Genomic DNA, 20,879 nt, shown 5'->3' on the forward strand with positions numbered 1-20,879 from the left:
CACCCCGCCTTTCCCATCCTGCCAGGTGGTCATCAACTGTGCCATCATCCGGGGTCTCAAGTACAACCAGGCCACCCCCAACTTCCACCAGTGGCGCGACGCCCGCCAGGTCTGGGGCCTCAACTTCGGCAGCAAGGAGGACGCCGCCCAGTTTGCCGCGGGCATGGCCAGCGCCCTCGAGGCCTTGGAAGGTTAGAGAGAGCGGGCGGAGGGAACCGCGGAGCCCTGCGTGCGGCCCGGGCCTCCGTTTATTCATCTGAAAATGGGGCTAATTCATTGCTACTGTGGCGAATTATTCTGAGGATTCCGCGCGGGTTCTCGTGTGAGCGCTGCGCACCCGGATTCCAGCCGTGCAGTGCACTGCGTGAATTTTTACACGCGTGCACTCCTGGGTGACCGCCTCCCAGGTCCAGATAAATGAGCGTGCCCACGAATCGGCTGAGCTTCTGGGTAAAATGCAGATTCCAGTTCGGTCGGGCTGTGGAGGTGGCTTGAGCTTCTGCATTTATGACGAGCTCCCTGGGGCTGCCAGGTCCGTTGGACAGTGAGGCTTTAGGGGACTGCTGTGCCTTGGCAGTCTGCGGTTTCTGCTGCAGTCACCAAATGGCAGAGGTGTCTTGCTTCCTTGAGCGGCCTCAGAGCCCGTGGGGAAGGGACTGCTTGCCTGGGGGCACAGAGAGAAACAGGGTGTGCAGTTTGGGTCCAGGGGAGCCCAGGCCTGGGGGTGGGTGAGGAAGAGGCTGTCACGCTTTCCGGGGTTCTCGGGCTGGGGGTCTCAGCGGCCGGTGGTTAAGAGTGGATGCTGGAGTCAGCCTCAGTTCGTCTTGTTACTGTAAATTCTGGTCTGTAGGGCTTGGGGCCTAGTGACTGCCCCTTCTTGGCCTTTGCTGTCCCACCTGTCACTTGGGGACATCACCACAGCACCCGCCTCATATCAGCTCAGTCAGGGAAGGTGGTGCTGCCCCTCATCCCAGAAGTTCATCCCGAGGGAGAAGGAAGTGAGCGCCTCAGGGCAGGATTCCCAGGTGGCCTCTGAGCTGAGGGAAAGTGCCAAGGGACGTGGCAGGGTTCCAAGGCTGACTCGTCGCCCTTCCCACTCTCACCTTCCAGGAGGTGGGCCTCCAGCAGCACCACCGCCACCTCAGCCACCTGCGGGGCCTCCTACCTGGTCTGTCCAGAACGGTCCCTCCCCCGAGGAGGCGGAGCAGCACAAAAGGTGGGGTCGGGCCCTGGGTGGGGGACCTTGCCACTGTCAGAGTTCTGGGATGTTCCAGAACTCTCGACTCCTAGAGTTCAGAACTCTCCAACTCTCAGTTTCCAGAATGTTCCAACTCCCAGGGGACTAGAAATTGACAGCTTTCAGAAACTCCCACTTCCTGGGGTTTGAGAAACTCGTGACACCCAGAGTTGTAGAACTTTCTGACCCTTCACATCCTGCCCCCTCCACCGCTCCCCCCGCCCCCATTCCCGGAGTCCAAAAGTTGGTCGTTTAAAGGATCTTGGGCATTTTGTAATTCGAATGTTCTTGACAGTGTCATGACACTAAATGCTTTCATCTTGGTCTCACTATGTCCCTGCTGTCCCCTCCCAACCCTCTCCTGGGCCCTTCGGGAAGGAAGGCACGCGGGTGGGGCTTAGGAACCGGCCTCACTGGAGACCTCAGAGAGGGGCCAGAGGTTGCTGGCCCTCCTCGGGGCCCGAAGTGACGGCAGCTCCGTCGTCCCTCCTCAGGCAGCCGGAGCACATGGAGCGGGAGCGCCGGGTCTCCAATGCAGGTGACTGCTCAAATGGCCTCAGGAATCGGGGGGACCTCCCCGGAGGAGGGGCTGGCCCAGTGAGATGACGATGAATGAGGCTTCAGGCTTCTCTCTCAGCACCCCTCCTTTTTTGTGTTTGTTGCAGGAGGCCCACCTGCTCCCCCAGCTGGGGGGCCACCCCCACCTCCAGGACCTCCGCCTCCTCCGGGTCCCCCCCCACCCCCTGGTCTGCCCCCATCGGGGGTCTCAGCTGTGGGGCATGGAGCAGGGGGAGGCCCACCCCCTCCGCCCCCTCTCCCCACAGCAGCAGGCCCCAGTGGTGGTGGGACGGGGGCCCCCGGCCTGGCTGCAGCCATTGCCGGAGCCAAACTCAGGAAAGTCAGCAAGGTAAGGGGGCCAGGCGTGGCAGGCGGTGGGGTGACTTGGGGCCCTGATGGAATAATGGGAAGTGAGGCCACAGTTGCCTGGGGGTGTCACAAGAGGGCCTGGGAGGTCAGGAGTCTTACCCATAAAGGTCCCCTCCTCTCTGTTAATTTCTCCAGCAGGAGGAGGCCTCAGGGGGGCCCTCAGCCCCCAAAGCTGAGAGCAGTCGAAGCACAGGCGGGGGGCTCATGGAAGAGATGAACGCCATGCTGGCCCGGAGGTGAGCCTGAGCCTGGAGCCCAGGCCTGTGTTAAGCTCTGGGAACAAACCCCTCAGACCAGCAGTTATCATCTGGAGATTCTTGTTCAGTAGGGTGAGGTGGGGGGAGGACTCAGATTCACATTTTTTGTTTCTCTGGGTGAAATTTCCCACTTCGATAGCCAGGTTTGGGATCTAATGCTGGAGGCTGCATTCTCCTAGGATGGCCAAGGTTTGCAACCATCTCTAGAATGTTCTAAAACCCAGAATTCAAGGACTTCAGAAGTTCCTGCCTCGAAATCCGGCAACTCAGGTTCATTCCTGGAATCCTAGCATCTTAGAATCCTCCGCCCTTGGAATTTTGTGATTCTCAAATGTGAGAAGTGTAAAACTCCCACTCCGCTCTGAGAACAATACTCTCTTTAACTTCTAAAACTAAAGTTTTCTTAGCCGTCACGGATTCCGGGACTGCACCGTAGGATCCACCTTTCTAGAACTCTGGGAAGGGGAATCGTTGAGTGCCTGAGGGTGGGCTGGATCCATCTGTTTTTGCCTTTCCCCCCTGCAGAAGGAAAGCCACACTAGTTGGAGAGAAACCCCCCAAGGATGAATCTGCCAATGTGAGTTAAGGGCTCTTCCTACCATATACACCTTAGGATGTACCTTTCGGTGTGACAGGGTTGGGCTGGGTTGAACCTGGAAGAGGAAGATGAGCAGAGGCGTGAAATGGGCTGGCTCATGACAGTTTTATTTCCCACCAGCAGGAGGAGCCAGAGGCCAGAGTCCCCGCTCACAGTGGTGAGTAAAGTGAGAGCCCAGTCTAGCCGCAGGAACTACATGTCCCAGGATGCCCTGTTTTCACATAAAGCACCCTCGTGAGAGGGTCTGTGCAAATAATGCTGGGGATTGTAGTCTCCCGAGGTGGTTCTTTGACCAGAGGCGTGAGGCTATGGGAGAAAGATTGAGGCGGAGCATTCTTTGACCCTAATCGTTCTGCTTTGTTGCCTGTCCCCCAGAACCTGTGCGGAGACCCTGGGAGAAGAACAGCACAACCTTGCCAAGGTGGGCCATCAATCCTGGGGCCCCACCAACCCAAAGTTGTTAGATTTGTCGAATTTGTAGGGAGGAATGTGATGTTGACCCCTCTAACTTTGTTTCTGTCCCAAACACGCCGTCTCTCCTAGGATGAAGTCGTCGTCCTCTGTGACCACTTCCGAGGCCCACGCCCCTACACCCAGCGCTGCTGATGAGTCAGACCTGGAGAGGGTGAAACAGGTAGCTTGGGGAGGGAGCCGGAGGCGAGGTTGGGAGCTAGAAAGGGGACGCAGGAAGGAAAGAGACATGGGCCCTGGCTCTGCCACTGACCTGCCCCATGATCCTAGGGAAGGCCTTAGAAATGCTCAGTTCTCCAGCGTGAGAAGGGAAGATACTGGATCAGGTCAGGGGAGGCACAGACGCCACAACCCCCTCATCTAGTGCCCTTGACAGACCTTACTAATCTATCACTGCAACACATTCCTGATGAGTACCCAGAATCCTTTTCAGCACACTGGCCCCAGACATTCCTCACCAATAGGAGTTGGCAGAACACTGGAAGGTATTTGCCAATTCTGGTACTGGATGTTCTCCAGTACTTTGCTTCTGGCTCCAAAGATCCAAAATTCTCCCTTAAGACTTCTTCAGTCCCTCTGTGGCCTGCTCAGTGATGTCATGGTGGCTGGGGGGTGGGGGAGCTTGAACCTCCTTCCTCTGACCCTTCAGTCATTTAGAAAGGCGATTCACTTCTGCAAGTCCAGACACCTTTTCTGATCCATTGCACCCCATTATTTTCAGGAGCTTCTGGAAGAGGTGAGGAAGGAATTACGGAAAGTGAAAGAGGAAATAATTGAAGGTGAGGTGTTTTTTTTATTTCAAACATTTATTTTGGAGGCATCTTTTCTCTTGGGAAGAGCTCTGTTTTGGAAGGAAAGGGGGAAGAGGCCCTGCCCCTGACCTCTGCCCCTTGTTTCCTTCCAGCCTTTGTCCAGGAGCTGAGGAAGCGGGGTTCCCCCTGACCACAGGGCTCCAGAAGATCCCGTTTCTTCTTTCCGCACACCCCGCCTGTCACCCTGCTTTCCCTGCCTCAACTTGAATTGGAATTGGCTGAAGACTACGCAGGAATGCGTCTTCCCCACTCCCCATCCCACTTGGAAAATTCCAAGGGGGGTGTGGCTTCCCTGGCGCCGTGCTCACGCCCATACTGGCTGCTGATTGGCTGGGGAGCCGCCACCCTTTGCTCCCTTTGGTCCTTCCCCTCGCCATCCCCTTGGGGCTGGTCCCTCTGCTGGGGATGTACCAATTAACCCCACAGTAAGGGTGAAGGAGGGAGGGAATTTCACATTCCCTTGTTCTAGATTCACTTTAACGCTTAATGCCTTCGAAGTTTTGTTTTTTTAAGGAAAAAAATATATATATATATTTAGGTTTTGGGGGGGAAAGGGAAATTTTTTTTCTCTTTGGTTTTGATAAAACGGGGTATGGGGAGTTTTTAAATGCTATATCCCCAGGCTTGTCACATTTGGGGCAGCTATTTAAGAAGGGGATGTCCCACCAGGCTGGGGCACCTCCGCCCACCCCAGGGACCTCCCTTCCCTCTGGCACCTTGCCCTTTTCTATGAGGAATTAAGATGCTGTAACTTTTTGGAACCTCGGTTTTTTGGATTTTTTATTTGGGTAGGTTTTGGGGTCCAGGCCATTTTTACCCCCTTAGGGAAAATGAAGATGAGGAAGAAAGGAAAGGGGGAGATCTCCCCTCTCCCACCTTCACCTTTAGCTTCTTGAAAATGGGCCCCTTCGGAATAAATCTGCCAATTTTTATAAATGCTAAGATTTCTGGAGTGATTCAAAGGGCTGCTCTGATGAGGATGGGGGCGTGCCCCCCTCCCCCAGCGATCTGCACGCCCCCCCATGTTCCTTCCTGCCCTGCACCTGTTCCGGTTCCCTCAGGCTGCTGCAGTCAGGGCGGTTTCTGCTCCCTCTGGAGCTCTCAACAGACCGCCCTCCCTCCCCTGCCCCTTACCAGGGGCCTTCCTCGCTGCCCTCCCCAATCAATCCACCACCCTCGAGAAAGCCAGGGGATAGTCCCTCGTGGGCTGTGTGGCCTTGGGCAAGTCCCTTTGCTTTCCCTGGGCCTCAGTTTCCCCATCTGGGATAGGGCTCATAGGATGACCCTCTGCTCCCTGCCCACCCAGCTTCTCTCCTGGTTTTAATGAGCATTGTATCCATGGTTCTCAGACACATTCTTAAGATGACTTCTTTACCCAGAGCTCCTTTAATTGTAAAACATCAACAGTCTAAAAAAATAGAATTCAGAAGTCGCAGAGCTCATGCACCACCCCCCCGCCTCCCAGAGCAGTTCAGTGGGTTGGCAGCGGGTAGGCTGGGTAGGCAACACTGTCTGGTGCAACAGTCCCTTTGGATGGGAGTGGGGAACTTAAGGGCTGAGGGGCTGGGGGTCCCGCGGAGGAGGCCTTTGCATGAAGGAGGTCGAGGGGGCCTGGGGGTCCAGTCCAAGGGCAAGAAGGATGGGGGAATCCCTGAGTACTGAAGAGCAGGCTTGGAAGGTGGGGGGTGTGACAGTTACCCATAGAGCAGGGGAACAGGTGGGTCCCTATGAGAGGCCAGCTAGGGAGAACTGTGGGTAAGAACAGCAGTAGTCCAGACCTTTGGGCCAGGTAAACTGGGGGCTTTGGCCATACCAGAATTGTTCAGCCCTAAGCAGAACCATTTTTCTACCCTGAAGGGCCATGTCCTGTTGGAACAGATCACAGAAAGTGGGGAGCAGGGAGAGCTGGTGGAACTGCAAGAGAGGACCCCAAACGGCCTTCCCCAGGGGGTTGTGCCACAGACTAAGGGAGGGGGGTGCGGGGCAGGTCTGTTGGACAGATCCAGTTGAGGCGAGGACCCCAGTAGAGGTACGGATGGTGGACTGAAGACAGGCGCCACTGAGTGGCCCATTGGACCTAAAGTCGTCCGAGATCCATCCCATTCCCTGCACTACAGGGTGAGGTAGGTGGACGGGGCCCGGGCGCGGGGTCCAGCGGAAGTGTCTCCATCATTACAATGGACTGTACCAACGAGGAGGGGGCAGAGTGTCCCTCCCACCCCCCGTGCGATGGCTGAGGCCCCCGGGAGAGGATCACTCCTCAGGTAAGTGGAGGTGTGAATGACAGAATGAGCTGGCCAGGTCCCTGTGTCCTGCTGGCCCACCTAGTGGGGTGAAGTGACCAAACGCCTGGTTGGATCAGCCCCAGTGTAGGATCCCTTCCGCCCTACAGGGACGGGGTGGTAATAGCTAGGCCGGTTCAGGAACGAACAGTGTGGACAGACAGGAGGCCAAGTCGGAGAAGTCGCAGCCAAGACAACAGTCACGTGCAAGACCAGGGCCCTGCGGCCTCCTACTCCTGGGACGCGGGCTCCGTCTGGGGCGCAGACGGCGCGTCTGAGTCCGGCTCGCAGAGCTGGGCGCGCATGTCTTCCATCTGCGCCCGCAGCTCCTCCAGGGCGCTCAGCGGCGCCGCCGCCCGCACCTGCGCCTGCAGCTGCTCCAGCGCCTGCTCCAGGTGGTCCACGTCGCCCTGCACCGCGCCCCAGGCAGCTCGCTGCTCCCCCTCCTTGCGACGCTGTTGCATCTTCTGGCGCCAGTACTCCAGCACCAGACAGCCGCCGGCCACCAAGAAGACGGTGGTTTCGCCCAGCAACTCGGCGCCCAGCTCGACGGCCGCCGCCTCGTTCAGCGGCTTGACGGCTTCGGTGTTCAAGCCCATGATGCGCAGCTTGGCCCGCATCTCCGCCCAGTGGTACACTGTGGGGAAAGAAAGGGGTCAGGGATCTTTTGCTGGGGAGCCCCCTGCCAGCCCCGCCCGTAGATGCTTCAGTGTCCTGGTGGGAACCGTGGGGACACGGCAGCCCGAATCTCCGCGGTCGGGGAGTGGGCGCCGGGCGTCGCACGCGGAAAGCCCAGTTAGGTATCTGGGCTGGGAGGGCCCGGCGGGCATCTTTGGACGGCGTCCAGAAGATTCTGAGAGACGCTGCCCTGGAGGGGAGGTCCTGCGTCCCCAGCCGCACGGCTGGAGGGGTAACGAGTCCAGAGCCGGAGCTCAAGCTCCCTCCCTCCGATCTCCGCCCCCTGCCACCCGAGGCCAGCCTGGCTCCCTCCCCGCTCCCCGCAAGGCCCTTGAAGTGTGCTCTCTGAGCGGTCCGGGACTTGGGTAGGAGCGCGGGCCTAGAGCCACGCTGCTCTCACTTCTTTACCTAATCACTTATTCACGTGAATAAGGCTTAGCAGCACTGTCGCCGTTTAGAAATGTTACATATAGAGCTGATGCTGAGACCTGACCCACTCCAGTAGTAAATAATATTCACGCATAGATACACGAACTGATGGGGGGAAAGAAGCCTCTTCGGGCTCATTAGGAGATGAATTCCTGAAAACATTTTATACTTCATCCCTTCCGACTATCGTTTACAGCAGTCAGGCTGATGTAATGACCTTTTCTTCCTTTTGGTGAGAATACCTTATGCCTGAGGTGTGGGGGTGGTGTTTAGAAGGGGGTGTACTGAAAAAGGAAGTCCATCTTTGCCCCTCAGCCTTTAATCTTACTCCTCAAAGGTTAACCACTTTTGATCTCTTCTGCATTTACTTCTTCCCTATGATGCCAAATCACAAGCTTATACCTCGATTTCGTAGTTTACCAAATTGAATTTTTAAAAAGATTATGACTTGATTTTCCACTCCCACCCCTCATCCTGTGATTTTTTAACACATATTCTATATCCTTTCCTTTCCTCTCCCAATTTTCGAAAGTGATTCTTATTTTGTTACTATTTATTGGTAACATTTGTAATTCTAAATAACATGCCTATTGCTTCAACTTCCTGGCACCTGTACCACATTAACTGCCCTGCCCTGCCTTCGACCCTCCCCCTTCCACCTCCAGTGGTCGGTTTACCATACTACTATTTTTACATTGTCAAGGTATCTTTCTGAGGTTATACTAAGTATTTACTGTGCCTTGTCCATAGGCTGAGGTCTGAAAATGAAAATGTAGTGCATGTATACTCTTAAAGCTCTGTAAATACTAATTACTGTGGATCCATAATGAAGACGTCCTTTTATTTCAGAGCCCATGTTCTATGCTGTCTGAAGCATGAACATTAAATGGCTTTAAACATTGCTTCGTGTCATGCCACACTTGAGTTTTCTCATATTTAGACCTTGATTTTACTGTATGAAGTTTTCAGTTTTCCCTACAGTAGTGTTTCTGCCAGATTTAACCCCCAAATGGCTAACTCTCTCTGTGACCGAGATCATCCAGTTCTTTGCTCCTATTCTCTTTATTAGTCAGCTGTAGACCCATTGGCTGTGTCCTGGGCCACTGCAGGGCTGTCCTCCCAGCGTCCTCACATTGTCCCCTTCACACTGTTCCTTCTCTTGAGGAATCTGTGTCCTCCTCTTTGTTGAATTCCATTTTAGTTTTGCTGAAGTATATCCCTACATACCTTTTTCAGAAAGAGTGCACGGTAGGTAAGTGTTTTTGGATCTCTGCCTTTTTTAAGTATCTTTTTCCACTTTCACACTAGACTAGATGATACTGTCTCCTCTCGGCCCAGAATTACGAGTTCAGAATCATAATCCTCAGTAGTTTAGAGTCCTGGTTCTATCATTTGTAATGGGCAGAGGTGTTTGTTGTTGTTGTTGTTGTTGTTGTTGTTGTCGTCATTGTTTGGTCATTCTTGTGTCACTGACATTGCACCAGGATGAGTTTATGAGTGAGTTTTTCTTGTTTCCATTATTTTATACTTTTCTATCTGAACTTTGTTTCTCTCTTTAGTCCTTGGAATTTTTCTTGTCTGTGAAATACAGGATTAACTTTACCCAAATAGGGGTCTGGTCTTTGCCCTTTTGTCCTGAGAAGTAACTCTTTAAGTCCTTGGAATGTCCTGCCTGATAAGAGTGTCTTCGTTTACCTGGGGCCTTGGCCATGCCAGATAATCTACACTAGGGATGTGATTTATGGTGACAGCTTTGGGCCACCTATGGCTCAACCTTGGAGGGGCTAGAAACTAAAGTCAGCCACACGCTTGGTGAACCTTATCTGTAGGACCCATCTGCATTCCCTGGTGACAATACTCCATGCATTTGTCACTCATTGTTGCTGGGAGAAGATAGCGCTGTCCACAATTCCACCAGGAGAGGACAGAGGAACACTAGAAGCTCCCAGTTGGCAGTCCTTTGGATTCTGCCCCATGAACCTCTTCCTGTGGCTGATTTTAATCGGTATCCTCTCTCTGTAATAAACTGTAACCGGAAGTATAACGATCAGTGAGTCCCCGTGAGTCCCTCTACCAAACGAGTGAAACTGGGGATTGTTTGGGGGCCCCCTGAACTTGCAGTTGGTGTCAGAGCGAGGGTGGTCTCGACAACCCCCTGGCTTTGCACATACGATGCATCTCCTCCTCCCTCTTTCCCCTTAATTCTCGTCTGGAGCACGTCCCGTCCCGGGCTGGCACGCTGCCCGCACTGGTCCTTCCCCTCCTGAGACCTTCCCCTCCTGTGTTGTCATCATTCCGCTTTGTTCCACATTCTGGGGGCTTTCACCAACTTTTCCGTTCAGAACATCTTTCAGTTTGAGGGTTTTTTGTTTTGTTTTGCAACCATATTTGTGATTTTTCATTGTCTTTATGAAAAAGAATGTATTATAAAAGATCCAAATACGGAGACGAGTTTAGAGTCTCCATGTAGCTTTTTAAAATCTACATCTGGAGAAGTGGACTAATTGAAAACTCTGAGAGTGTGGGTCGCTCAGGTTGACTGGCAGCTACGCTAGAGTTTGTGGTGCAGAGAACAGGTGGGTGAGCCCCACCCAACGAGGCAGGCCTGACACGAGGGGCTGACTCTCAGTTACCTCTCCTGGGGCCCAGGCTCTCACTGGTCTTCCCCCCTCAGTCTCACCCCCTCCAGCCCGGCACCCACAAGGCAGCCAGAGGAGTCTTTTTAAAGCATAAATTTGACCACGACCTTCCCCCGCGACCCCGCTATGGCTCACAGTACCCCCAGGAGAAAGATCAAAATCCTTAGCATGATTTTTAAGGCCTCCAAACTTCTCTCAAGCCTGATCTTTGGGAAGAACGGTCCCCACACTCCCAAGTCTGTTGTTTCATATAGACTTTCCTTGTCTGTCTGTAATTAATTTTTAAATGATAAGCAGACATCTTGTGATAGGGGTGTGGATTGGTTCCTTTTTCCCTGCGCGCTTGGAGCAGGAACTTTTAACCATCAACAGGATGCTAATCTATAAGACACAGGGAGAGATCAGTTCACTGGGAAAGTCCCTACTCCAGGCCAGGCCAAGTTCCCTTAGGGGAGTGATAAGTGTCATTGAGGTGTTTGATTTCACTCTAGTGGGAGGGGTCCTACTGACTGTTCTGGACGGGTTGAGTCAAGGTGAAAACCCTAGAACAGGAATGACAAGGTTCAAGGTACAAAAGCCACCACTAAACAGTTTTCTCTGACTGTAGCCTGGAGACAAGGTCAGACTTAATCTGTGTGACTTTGATAACTTATTTGTTAATCACACAGACAGATACACACACGGCTTTTGAGATTACAGTTGGGATTACTTGAATCTGTAAACCAATTTAGTAAGATCTAACATCTTCACAATATTGAATCTTCAAGTCCATGAACATGGTATCTCTCTTTATTCAGGTCTTTTAAATTTTATTTTGATAATGTTTTATATAGTTTACTGAATAGAGGTCTTGTATATTCCCATGTATTAGATATTTTTTATACTATTTTGATTTTATACTATTTTGATGGCATCATTGTAAAATTTCATTTTCTATTTGTTACTGGTACCGATGATAGGAATTAATTGATTCCTATATATTGACCTTAAATCCAGTAACTTTGATAAATTATTTCTTATTCTTATTAGTTCTTATAATTTGTCCATCGATTCTTTAAACTGTACATATCTGGTCAGCTGCAAATAAGAACCATTTTTTCCTTCCCGATTTTTTGTCCTTTATTCCTTGGCTCCTTTTGATATCAGGGAAGAAAGTATGGTATTTACTGTAGGACTTTATCACACTAAGGAAGTCCCCTGTGTTCCTAGATTTCTGAGAGTAATTTTTTAAATCATGAATTGGGTGTCTATTTTTATTAAATACTTTTCTTGTACCTATCTACAGGATAAGTCATTTTTTTTTCCTGTAAATATAGTGAATTACATGGACTAATTTTCCAAAATGTTAAACCACACTTGGATTTCTGAAATGATATACATATTTTTAATATATTGTTGGATTTGATTTGCTAAATTTTTATGGATACCTGTGTTGATGTGCATGAGAGAGGTGGACTTCAGTCCTTCTCAGGTTTGGGGGTCGTAGTGACTTCGTAATGCAGGCTGGGGGGTGTTGCTAATTTTTGTAATCCCTTCAGGAAGAATCTGTAATGGATTGGAATCAACTGTGTTGTAAAAATATCAGTTTTCCCTGAGTTTATCCACAGATTTGATGCACAACCAAAGTCTAAGCAAATTCTTTTGTTCTACGTAGAGAAAACAAAAAACCAAAAAACACCTGGACGCCTACCTCACAATCTACACAAAACTCAGTTTCATAGAGTTTGGAGATGAAAACGTGAGAGGCACAAACAACGCTTTTAGAAAAAAAAAAACATAGGCTAGTATCATCATAACTTTGAGCTGGTCGCTATTTGTGAATATTTGTTAAAACATAAAAAGGACTAGGCTTAAAGAAAAAGTTTGACATCGTAGAATACATTGAAATTAAGAACTCTAATTCCTCAAAGTCAACGGCAAGAGCAGAAAATGGCAAGTTCCGGACTGAGGAGCCATTTGCGATCTGCCCATCTGACCAAGAACTCAGACTCGGGATATGCGAAGACCTCCTGTGGATCTTAAGAGAAAGGTGGACCACCCAACGGAGGATGATATCGATATGGCCACTAGGCATAAGGAAAGATGGTGAACTCAGTTACATATCAGGAAAATCCTAATTGAAATCATACAGAGGAAGCACTACAGACCCACCAGAATGGCTGCAATGAAGACCCCAGACGTGCCAAGTGCTGGCAAAGATGCCATGCACTCCGTCCCGGAGGTGGCAGCAACTACTAAAGCTCAGTGTCCAATCCTTGTGACCCAGCAATTTCGATCCTGGGTAGACACCAAAGAAACCTGTTCTCCTAAAGATGTATCTGAATGCTCACTTGCACCATCGTTGAGACTGAGAGAAATGAATGTCCTTCACCTGTCTGTCTGCTCCCCCTTGCCAGTGAGTGGCCAGACTTGGCCTTGGCTACCTGAGGAGCCTGAGACTTCTAACTTCAAGGCGCCATGACTGCCCCTTCCTGTTGGAATATTACACTGGCTGGGACAGAGAACTCTCTCTCCCTTCCTGAAAGGAACCCCCTGGCCCAATGTTGCCCCACCGGGCTCTGGGTAGAGGGAGCAGGGAGCAGGATCGTGACGGAAACGTGAACTCTCTACTTCATTTCTCCAAGGGGTCACTCAGGGTCAGTTAGAAGGTAAATGGATCCAGAATCCAGGCCTGAGGAACTCCAGTTCCCACTCAAAATGGGAGGGGGAGGGGCCCGACTACAGCCTGTTTGAGGAGACTCACAGAAACAATGACGGCGCATTTCGTTCTTATTTAAAAAAAAAACAAAAACAAAAAAATTTGATGAATGGTTAAGCATGTCTTTTATATTTTTATAATATTACTTTATAATATGTGGGGGTTTTATTTACCATAATTTAAAAAGAAATACAGATCCATATGTCAATTACCTCCATAGAGCTAAACAGTCCCTTCAAGGTCAAGGCTCAACAGGGAAACAAGGCCTAAAATTGAGGAGGATATGATGTCACAATCCATAAATTCACTTATGATTGTGGAGCACAGCAGTGAAAATAAAACAGAGCAAAAAAGGTGAAATCGCTCGTGTTGGCCTCCCGAGTAGTGTCCTGTATCCACAGGCATGCCTTTCCCAACCGACCAGCAATCCTGAAATATTTCACGACTAAGAAATCTCATGATTTACAAAGGAAAAAAAAAGTAAAAGAATTTATGAGCTTTATACAGTTCAACACAGAAATGTCCCCAAAACATAATGTGGTGGGAAGACATACAAGTTCCAGAAGATACAAACATCGTGATGAAAAATCAAGAACATGCATTGACTAGGGACGCAGATATACATAGGAAAAATATAAAGTTTCACATGGAATAATACTCAGCGACTTCGGGCAGATTGGAGGGAGAACGGGGTAAAGATTTAGCTTTAGCTCCTAAAAAAGGATAAACGGCAAAGCGAATGGGGCGAAATGTTTATGTCTATTAATTCTAAAAAGTAGATATGGGTGTTTGTTATATTGTTTTCTGTATGTCTGCGATTTTTCACAATTAAACAGAAAATCGTTTGGAAAAGGATACATAACAATTATAAATTTTGACCATTTGGAAAAAAAAAGATTTCGATGGATGTACAGTGACAGAAAGCGCGTCAGTAATCCTCTTAGGGCAGGGGTGGCAGGGGGGATGGACAGCAAAGAGACACAAGGAAATTTGGGGGGGTGATAGAAATATTCTATACCTTGACCATGGTGGTAGTTTCGTATACCTGTGATAAAATCCTGTGATAAAATCCATCGAACCGAACACCTACAATAAGTACCGTTTTTTAAAAACAAGTACGGTTTATTGCATGTAAATTATACCTCAAAAAGTTATTTTTAAAAAGCATGTTATACCATTAAGGTAGTGAGAAAGAAAGCCACAGACTGGGAGAAAATACTTGCAAATCCTATATCTGATAGAGGACTTATAACCACGATACATCTAAAGCTCTTGAAACTCAACAACAGGAAGGTAAATAACCCAATTAAAACAGGCAGAAGATATGCAAATACCAAAACACCCATGAGAAGATGTTCAACACATTAGTTATCAAGGAAATACAGATCAGAACCACAGTGAGATACCATTCCACACCCATTAGAATAACTATGATGAAAACAACAAAGAACTCTAAGCGCTTGCAAGTTTCCGGGCAAAGGAGCTCTCGCGTGTCACTTCTGGGGTGTAGGACGGTGGGGCCACGTTGAAAAAAGTTTGGCGGTTTCTTGACGAGTTACACATACATTCCCCACGTGACCCAACGATTCCATTCCTAGGTATGTACCCAAGAGAAAAAACATGCGTCCGCACACCCGCGCACAGATATCCACGGCAGCTAAAAAAGGGGAAAGCACCCAAAAGTCCATTGATTTGGTGAACGGATCAACCAGGTCGGTGTATTTACACAGTGGAGTACTATTAACACGTAAAAAGGAAGGAAGCCCTGACACGCTGCAACGTGGGCGAATCTCGAAGGCATCGTGCTCAGTGAAAGAAGCCAGACACAAAAGGTCACGTGCTGTACGATTCCTTTTATACGAAATGTCCAGAACAGAAAAATCTACGGAGACAGAAAGTAGATGAGTGGTTGCCGGGGGCCGGGCGGAGGGCCAGATGGGGAGCAACTGCTAACAGACACGAGGGATCTTTTTCGAGTGATGGAAATGTCGCAAAGTTGGATTGTGGTGATGGTTGCACGACCGAGTAAGTGTACACGAATAATCAACGGGTCCATTTAAAAACAGGTGAATTTCGTGGTATGTAAATTACACCTCAAGGAAGCCGTTTAAACAAACAAAACACTTGAGTCTTGAAGTCTCTCTCACTGAAATTGGCAAATGCCGTTGTCACCAGGGGTCGCAGGCTGATGACAGAGGCCCCTGCTGAGTCCAGGTGGGCCCATGCCAAACAGAAGTGACCTCGGGAATTCATGCTTGTTATTTGTGGGGTGCCAATTTTTCCAAAATCGAAACCTCCATCTTGGTTTGGGGATGCGCCATGTCGTCGGCCAGGAACGGCTTGTGACAGAGACTGGATACTCCCATGGCCTCCTCTTCTACCAGAGCCGTGGAGCTGAGGCCAGCAGCCAGGGCCACCACGGTGGCCACAGGATGCCGCTCGGGGCCCAGGCTCCTTCTCCATCAGCCTGACCTTCCTTATTATGGGGCTTTTAGTCACATGCCCAAAAGATGCTTGTCGTCCCTCTGAGAATCGAACCCTCCTCTAGGCAGGAGGCAAGGGCAGAAAGCGTGTGTATGCAATCTGTCCTTTTTTAAGAGAAACCACTGGATCTCATGAATATCCCAGGAGTAGATTGCCCAAGATGTCACGTGGCTACCCCTCACTGCGGGGGAGTCGAACGTTCTTGGCTGGCTACACGGCCACACTGAATCAAATTAGTGTCCTGCCGATGGGAAGAGTGTCTGCCGAAGTGAGCTCTCCTGGTGAGACTTCACCTCCCTCTACAGCCAACGAAGAGACTCTGCTGCTCTGCCGCCCTGGCAGTCAGCTCTCAGGTTTCGTGTCCAGGGTTGATCACCTTGGTCCCTCTCTGGACCTGAAATCTTGAGCGAGACTTTCAGGTCACAAGGAGAGCCCATGAGTCATACAGGAGGGTGGGCGGTAGGTGCGGGGCAAATATGGGGGTGCAACCCATGGCCTGGGAAGTCGGCCAGTTCCTCTGGCAGTGCCCACCCAGCCAGGGGTGGTCGTGACCCCGGGGCGACCTTGAGATGCTGAGGTGGTGGGGCTGCCTCTGCCTGGGTCCCCGCATGACCGCCGGGGAGAGGAGGGCCACCCCGCCGGACTATTTCTGTCACGCAAGTGTGCAGAGCTTCACTTCTGTGAGACGACTTTTTCCCTTCGCTTTCTCCTTGATGCAAACCGGCCTTGTGCTCACTTGCTTTTCTCCCCTTCTCCTGCATATTGCACGACTGCTCCCATCATCACCAGCCAGGACCTAGGAACAAAAGCGCAGGTCTGTCGACCACAGAGTCAAAGTTTCAGCATCTTGATCTCCGGTGTGTTTCAGCTCCACGCCCACGAAGACCGAAGACGCAACCCTGCCTGCATCCCCCTGAACCCAAACAGAAGGATGCCAGGACTGCCATCAGGACCCGATGCAATGATCAAACTGCCTCCCACCCAAGCCGCGACCGACAGGTAGAGCCCATGATCCCAACTCCCCCAGCCACCGTGACTCATGCATCTCTCCCTCTACGTGATGATATATCTATCCCCTAGAGGTGCTGAGGAAGCCAGGTCTTAAGATTGATCATTAGCTCACCCATGTTTCTGGGCTTGGTGCCATTTCCTTCCATAAACTTTCTACTTTCTTTGCTGCAAAATCCCGTTTGTGTCTCCTTTCGCTTTAACGCGTGTGGCCAGAACGAACCCCTTGAGCTCAGTAACATTAGTAGCGACTGCAGTCCCAGCCACAAGCTCCTGTTTCCAGGCACCATTACAGATTTTGAGTCTCTTGGTGACAACACTGGTCCTGAACTATAGACCTCCAAGATTCCTGCCAACATTCTTAGCCTTGGCCTGCAGTGAGATACCTAAGAGCATTCCAATGTCTTCTTTTCTGCTTCAGTTAGCCCAGGATGTTTTCGGTGGATAGCAAGGCAGAATCTTTATCCGTGATTACAAAATGTAACATTTTGCAATTCTCATTGACAGCAGGCACCTTCCTCAGTGTTCAGCAGGTAGCGACAGCATCGTTGTCATAATAACAGCACAAAGGAAGCTCTGTTGGGTTCAAAGACTGAGTGACTTGCACCAGCTGACCCACCCAGTACCAGGTGGGTCTTGGGCTTGGGTCTAGAAATGTTGGAGCAGGTCCGGGATGCTCCGCTGTCCTCCAGACAGATACTCTAAGCCTTAAAGGACTGTGAGTGACATGCGTGTTCACACAGCATTGTTCACAATCGCCCACAGGTGAGAACGACCCAGTCGTCCATCCGTTGAGGTACAGATAAACACACGCGGCCCATCCGTGCAACGGGATACCATTCCACCATGACGAGGAATGAGGCGCTGACACACGCGATGACGCGGCCCAACCGGGAACTCACTGTGCTCAGTGGAAGGAGCCAGGCACCAAAAGCCACATCCTGTACAATTCCGTTCACACGAAACACCCAGAACAGGCAAATCCATAGAGATAGAAATCAGACTGGCAGTTGCCAGGGACTGGAGGGGGAGGGGATGGGGCGTGACAACGTAGTGGGTACCAAGTTTTATTTGGGGAGTGATGAGAACGTTTTGGAACTAGATGTGGTGGCTGTTCAAGGTCGTGAACGTCCTAAATGCCACTTAATTGTTCATTAGAAAATGGTTAATTTGATGTTGTGTGAATCTCACATCGATTAATAAAAAACCGCAAAGGTACACACGAGACGGCAAGACGACCTCGCATGGGACAGGGCGGCGGGCGGGGGCGGCGGCTCTGGAGTCAGCCTTCTCCCTGTCCCACGGGCTGTCCTAGACAGCAGGGCACCCTGGGCTCCCACTTCCTGAGCTACACTCACTGCGAGACAAAACGCTGGGAAGGAGTGACCCAGCTTGCTCCGGGCCGGCAGCCGGCAGCCTGGCGTTTGTGAGCACAGTGAGCCAGAGCTGATCAGTGGCTGCTTGGGGGAGGGGAGAGTGGAGAGGGGCCGGAGGAGGGCTCCAGGAAACTGGGGAGCGAGCAATAAGATGTGCTCACTGTCTTCAATGCGGTGGGGGCTTCATGGGCGCACACATAGGTCCAAATATCAAATTATACACGTATGTATCACTTATACCTCAACAAAGCTGCTTTGGGGGAAAAAAACCCACCTGAGGATAAGGCAGGATAAGCACCTACTGTGAAACGGAGAAGGGTCTGAAAGTGTCTGTGACCTGAGAAAGGGGGCAGGGTGGGAACTGCTACTTCTTCTTATAAACCTTACAGGATGGCTTCACTCTTTAAACTGAGAATAACAACAAACATTTAATGTAATTACACGCACGTGTGCCCCAGAGACAACATTCTTGGGACCTGAGCATCATCTGGGAGCCCTGACCCCTCGCCTGATTAGTCGCCAGCCCGGGCCAGACCTGGCTGTCCCCTCCCACCGGTTCCCCGTCCCGGTCCCTCCCCAAAGGGGCTTTCAGTGCAGCCTCCTCAAGCCACATTGCATGCCGATGAGCGATCCTTCGGGAGAATAAAAATGCACTGAGTCCAAAGCCCTCTCCTGCAGAAAACCCTACAGTGGTTTCTACTTGCTCACAAACAAGTCCTGACTCCTGCAAATGGCCTCAAGGCCCAGTGTGATCTGGCCCATGGCTGATGCTCTGGCAATTTCCAGCTGAATTTCATTCAGTGCTCAGACCCCTTTGCTCTCTCTTGTCCCTGGGCCTTTGTATATGTCCTTCCCTCTGCCTGCAAAGCTCACTCCTCTCTACACTCACCTTGAATGTTCAGGTCTTGGTTCGGATGCCTCCTCCTATAGGAAGCCCTCCCTGACCACCCAGGACCATCACCCTCCAAAAGGGCTCCCCCATCCCAGCCCCAACCACTCTGGATCGCCACTGTCTAAAAATGGTTTGTCTTTCCCAGGCCCTGGGAGTCCAAGAAGCAGGGCCAGGAATTCTTAGTCAGTACTGTATCACCAGCATCATCTACCCAGGCTGCAAACACAGAATATTTGCCGAAAACATAAATAAATGAATGAATAGGTCAATGAGTAGACATCCTACTACTCACAAAACAGTGAAAGGCGCTTATAGTGCACACACCCAGTGGTCACCACCTAAACCAAGTGGTCAAATTCAGCATCCTGATTTGGGTTATTTGTGTCCTTTCTCTTTTTTCTTTAAGGGGACAAAGTGACACCATGACCTGATGGAGCAGTTCTAGGAGAGATACAGCATCACTCACGTTTTCCTGTTGAAAATGTTCGCTCTGAATCTCATCATGAGTGCAGAGTGTGAGTCATTTTGTACAGGGCAACCAAGTTGGGAGTTTTCAAAAATACAAAGTCCTCGAAATCCAAAAAAGGTGATGAACCTGTCTTAAATTTAAAAAGATTAGAGAGACATGACTATAAAATGTAATGTACCTATAGCCATGCCATCCTGAACAAGCCCGATCCCGTCTGATCTCGGAAGCTAAGCAGGGTCGGGCCTGGTTAGTACTTGGATGGGAGACCACCTAGGAAGACCAGGTGCTGTAGGTGTAAAAATAATTAAAAAATAAGAGATTGTAAGCTGACAAGGTCCTTGCCTAAAAAATAAAAAAAATAATAAAATGTAATGTGTGAGTCATGACTGGATCCTGGATTGGAGGGGAAAAAAAATCTATAAAAGGTATTCTGACATTGGAGAATTTTGAAAACAAGCAGTTTCTTAGATGACATGAAATTATTAATAATTTTCTTAGTGTATAATGGTCTGGGGACTACACGGGAGAAGGTCCTTATTCTTGGAAGATACAGGTGTAAGTTTTTAAGGATAAAGGAAGTGCCATGGCATCTGCAAATTACTTTCAAAAGATTCAGGAAAAAAATATATATATGTATGTATATAGAGACATATAGATGGAATGTGTCATGATGAATGATGCGTGTCCCCAAATGTGATGGTATTTGGTGGAGTCATTGGGAGGTGATTAGGTTACGATAAAGACATGGGGGCAGGGACCCCATGATGGAATTACTGTCCTTATAAGAAGAGGAAGAGACATCGGGGCTTTCTCTCACTCTCTCACTGAGGACACGGTGAGAAGGTGATCGCCTGCAAGACAGGAAGAGAGCCCGCACCAAGAACCCAACCGGCCAGCTCCTTGATCTTGAACTTCCCAGCCTCCAGAATTGTTAGAAAATAAATATGTGCTGTGTAAGCCACCAAGTGTGTGGCGATTTGTTGTAGCAGCCATACCTAAGACACAGATGTAGTTCTAGATATGTGAAGGGCATAAACAGGTCACAACGTGTCCAAGTGGTGAATCCAGTAAGGGCATTTGGTGTTCGTTGTGTATTCTTTCCACTTTTCTGTAGGTTTGAAAATTTTCCAACTACAATGTTGGGAAAAACTGAAATACGAAATAATAATGATAATAATAATAATAACAAGGACTATATATAAGGAAAATATGTGAAAATGTTAAGTGCCGATGATTTCTGGGAGGTGGGGTTTTGACGGTCTTAATTTGTAAATTTTCTCCTATGAACACTGATGACTTGTTCCACTGAATCAAAGAAAACCGTGCACGTGTTCAGATCCAGCAGCGCCGTCATTTCCAGGAATTATTTTAAAGAAGCTCATGATGGAATTAGCCCAGGGTCCCTGAGGGTCCCTGAGGATGGTCCTCTGCCCAGCGTGGCTCTTTGGGAAGGCCTGTTCCTTCGGATCACCGAGGTGTCCTGATGGCCAATAGAGGCTATGCCACTGTTTGGTGTGTGATATGTCCATCTCTCAAAACTCCTGGGGAACTCGGAGGGGCAGGGAGCAAACTCTGAGGTGCCTGTACACTGCCTCCTAGAGGGTCCCCGCGGGCCTGAGCCC

General features: G+C 50.0%; 2 protein-coding genes and 1 non-coding gene across 11 annotated transcripts in view; 2 read left to right on the top strand and 1 right to left on the bottom strand.

The window, feature by feature from the left end:
• Positions 1-5,238, top strand: part of VASP (vasodilator stimulated phosphoprotein) — a 12,564-nt gene extending 7,326 nt beyond the window's left edge. For 2 of the 9 annotated variants that reach the window (XM_039866218.1, XM_039866215.1), the window contains exons 3-12: positions 15-191; positions 1,111-1,216; positions 1,620-1,775; positions 1,903-2,144; positions 2,300-2,400; positions 2,947-2,998; positions 3,140-3,176; positions 3,395-3,440; positions 3,563-3,726; positions 3,763-4,060. In XM_039866218.1, coding sequence (XP_039722152.1) covers positions 15-191; positions 1,111-1,216; positions 1,620-1,775; positions 1,903-2,144; positions 2,300-2,400; positions 2,947-2,998; positions 3,140-3,176; positions 3,395-3,440; positions 3,563-3,726; positions 3,763-3,854 — 1,173 coding nt within the window. In that variant the 3' untranslated portion in view covers positions 3,855-4,060. Of the gene's footprint in view, positions 192-1,110; positions 1,217-1,619; positions 1,776-1,902; positions 2,145-2,299; positions 2,401-2,946; positions 2,999-3,139; positions 3,177-3,394; positions 3,441-3,562; positions 3,727-3,762; positions 4,102-4,211; positions 4,270-4,394 lie in introns of those variants that run through there. The other 7 variants (XM_039866214.1, XM_039866216.1, XM_039866213.1 and 4 more) reach the window with 7 other exon arrangements.
• A 427-nt stretch (positions 5,239-5,665) lies between these two features.
• OPA3 (outer mitochondrial membrane lipid metabolism regulator OPA3) overlaps positions 5,666-20,879 on the bottom strand; it is a 65,594-nt gene continuing 50,380 nt past the window's right edge. Inside the window, exon 2 of the mRNA XM_039866228.1 lies at positions 5,666-7,221. Within this exon, the coding sequence (XP_039722162.1) occupies positions 6,815-7,221 (407 nt within the window). The 3' untranslated portion in view covers positions 5,666-6,814. The remainder of the gene's footprint in view (positions 7,222-20,879) is intronic.
• On the top strand, positions 19,434-19,552 carry LOC120605398 (5S ribosomal RNA). Its single transcript, XR_005653627.1, has one exon. It is a non-coding gene; the product is annotated as a 5S ribosomal RNA (ribosomal RNA).

Source organism: Pteropus medius, unplaced genomic scaffold (assembly GCF_902729225.1).
Source record: "Pteropus medius unplaced genomic scaffold, Ma_sr-lr_union100, whole genome shotgun sequence".
In the NCBI taxonomy this organism is placed as follows: domain Eukaryota; kingdom Metazoa; phylum Chordata; class Mammalia; order Chiroptera; family Pteropodidae; genus Pteropus; species Pteropus medius.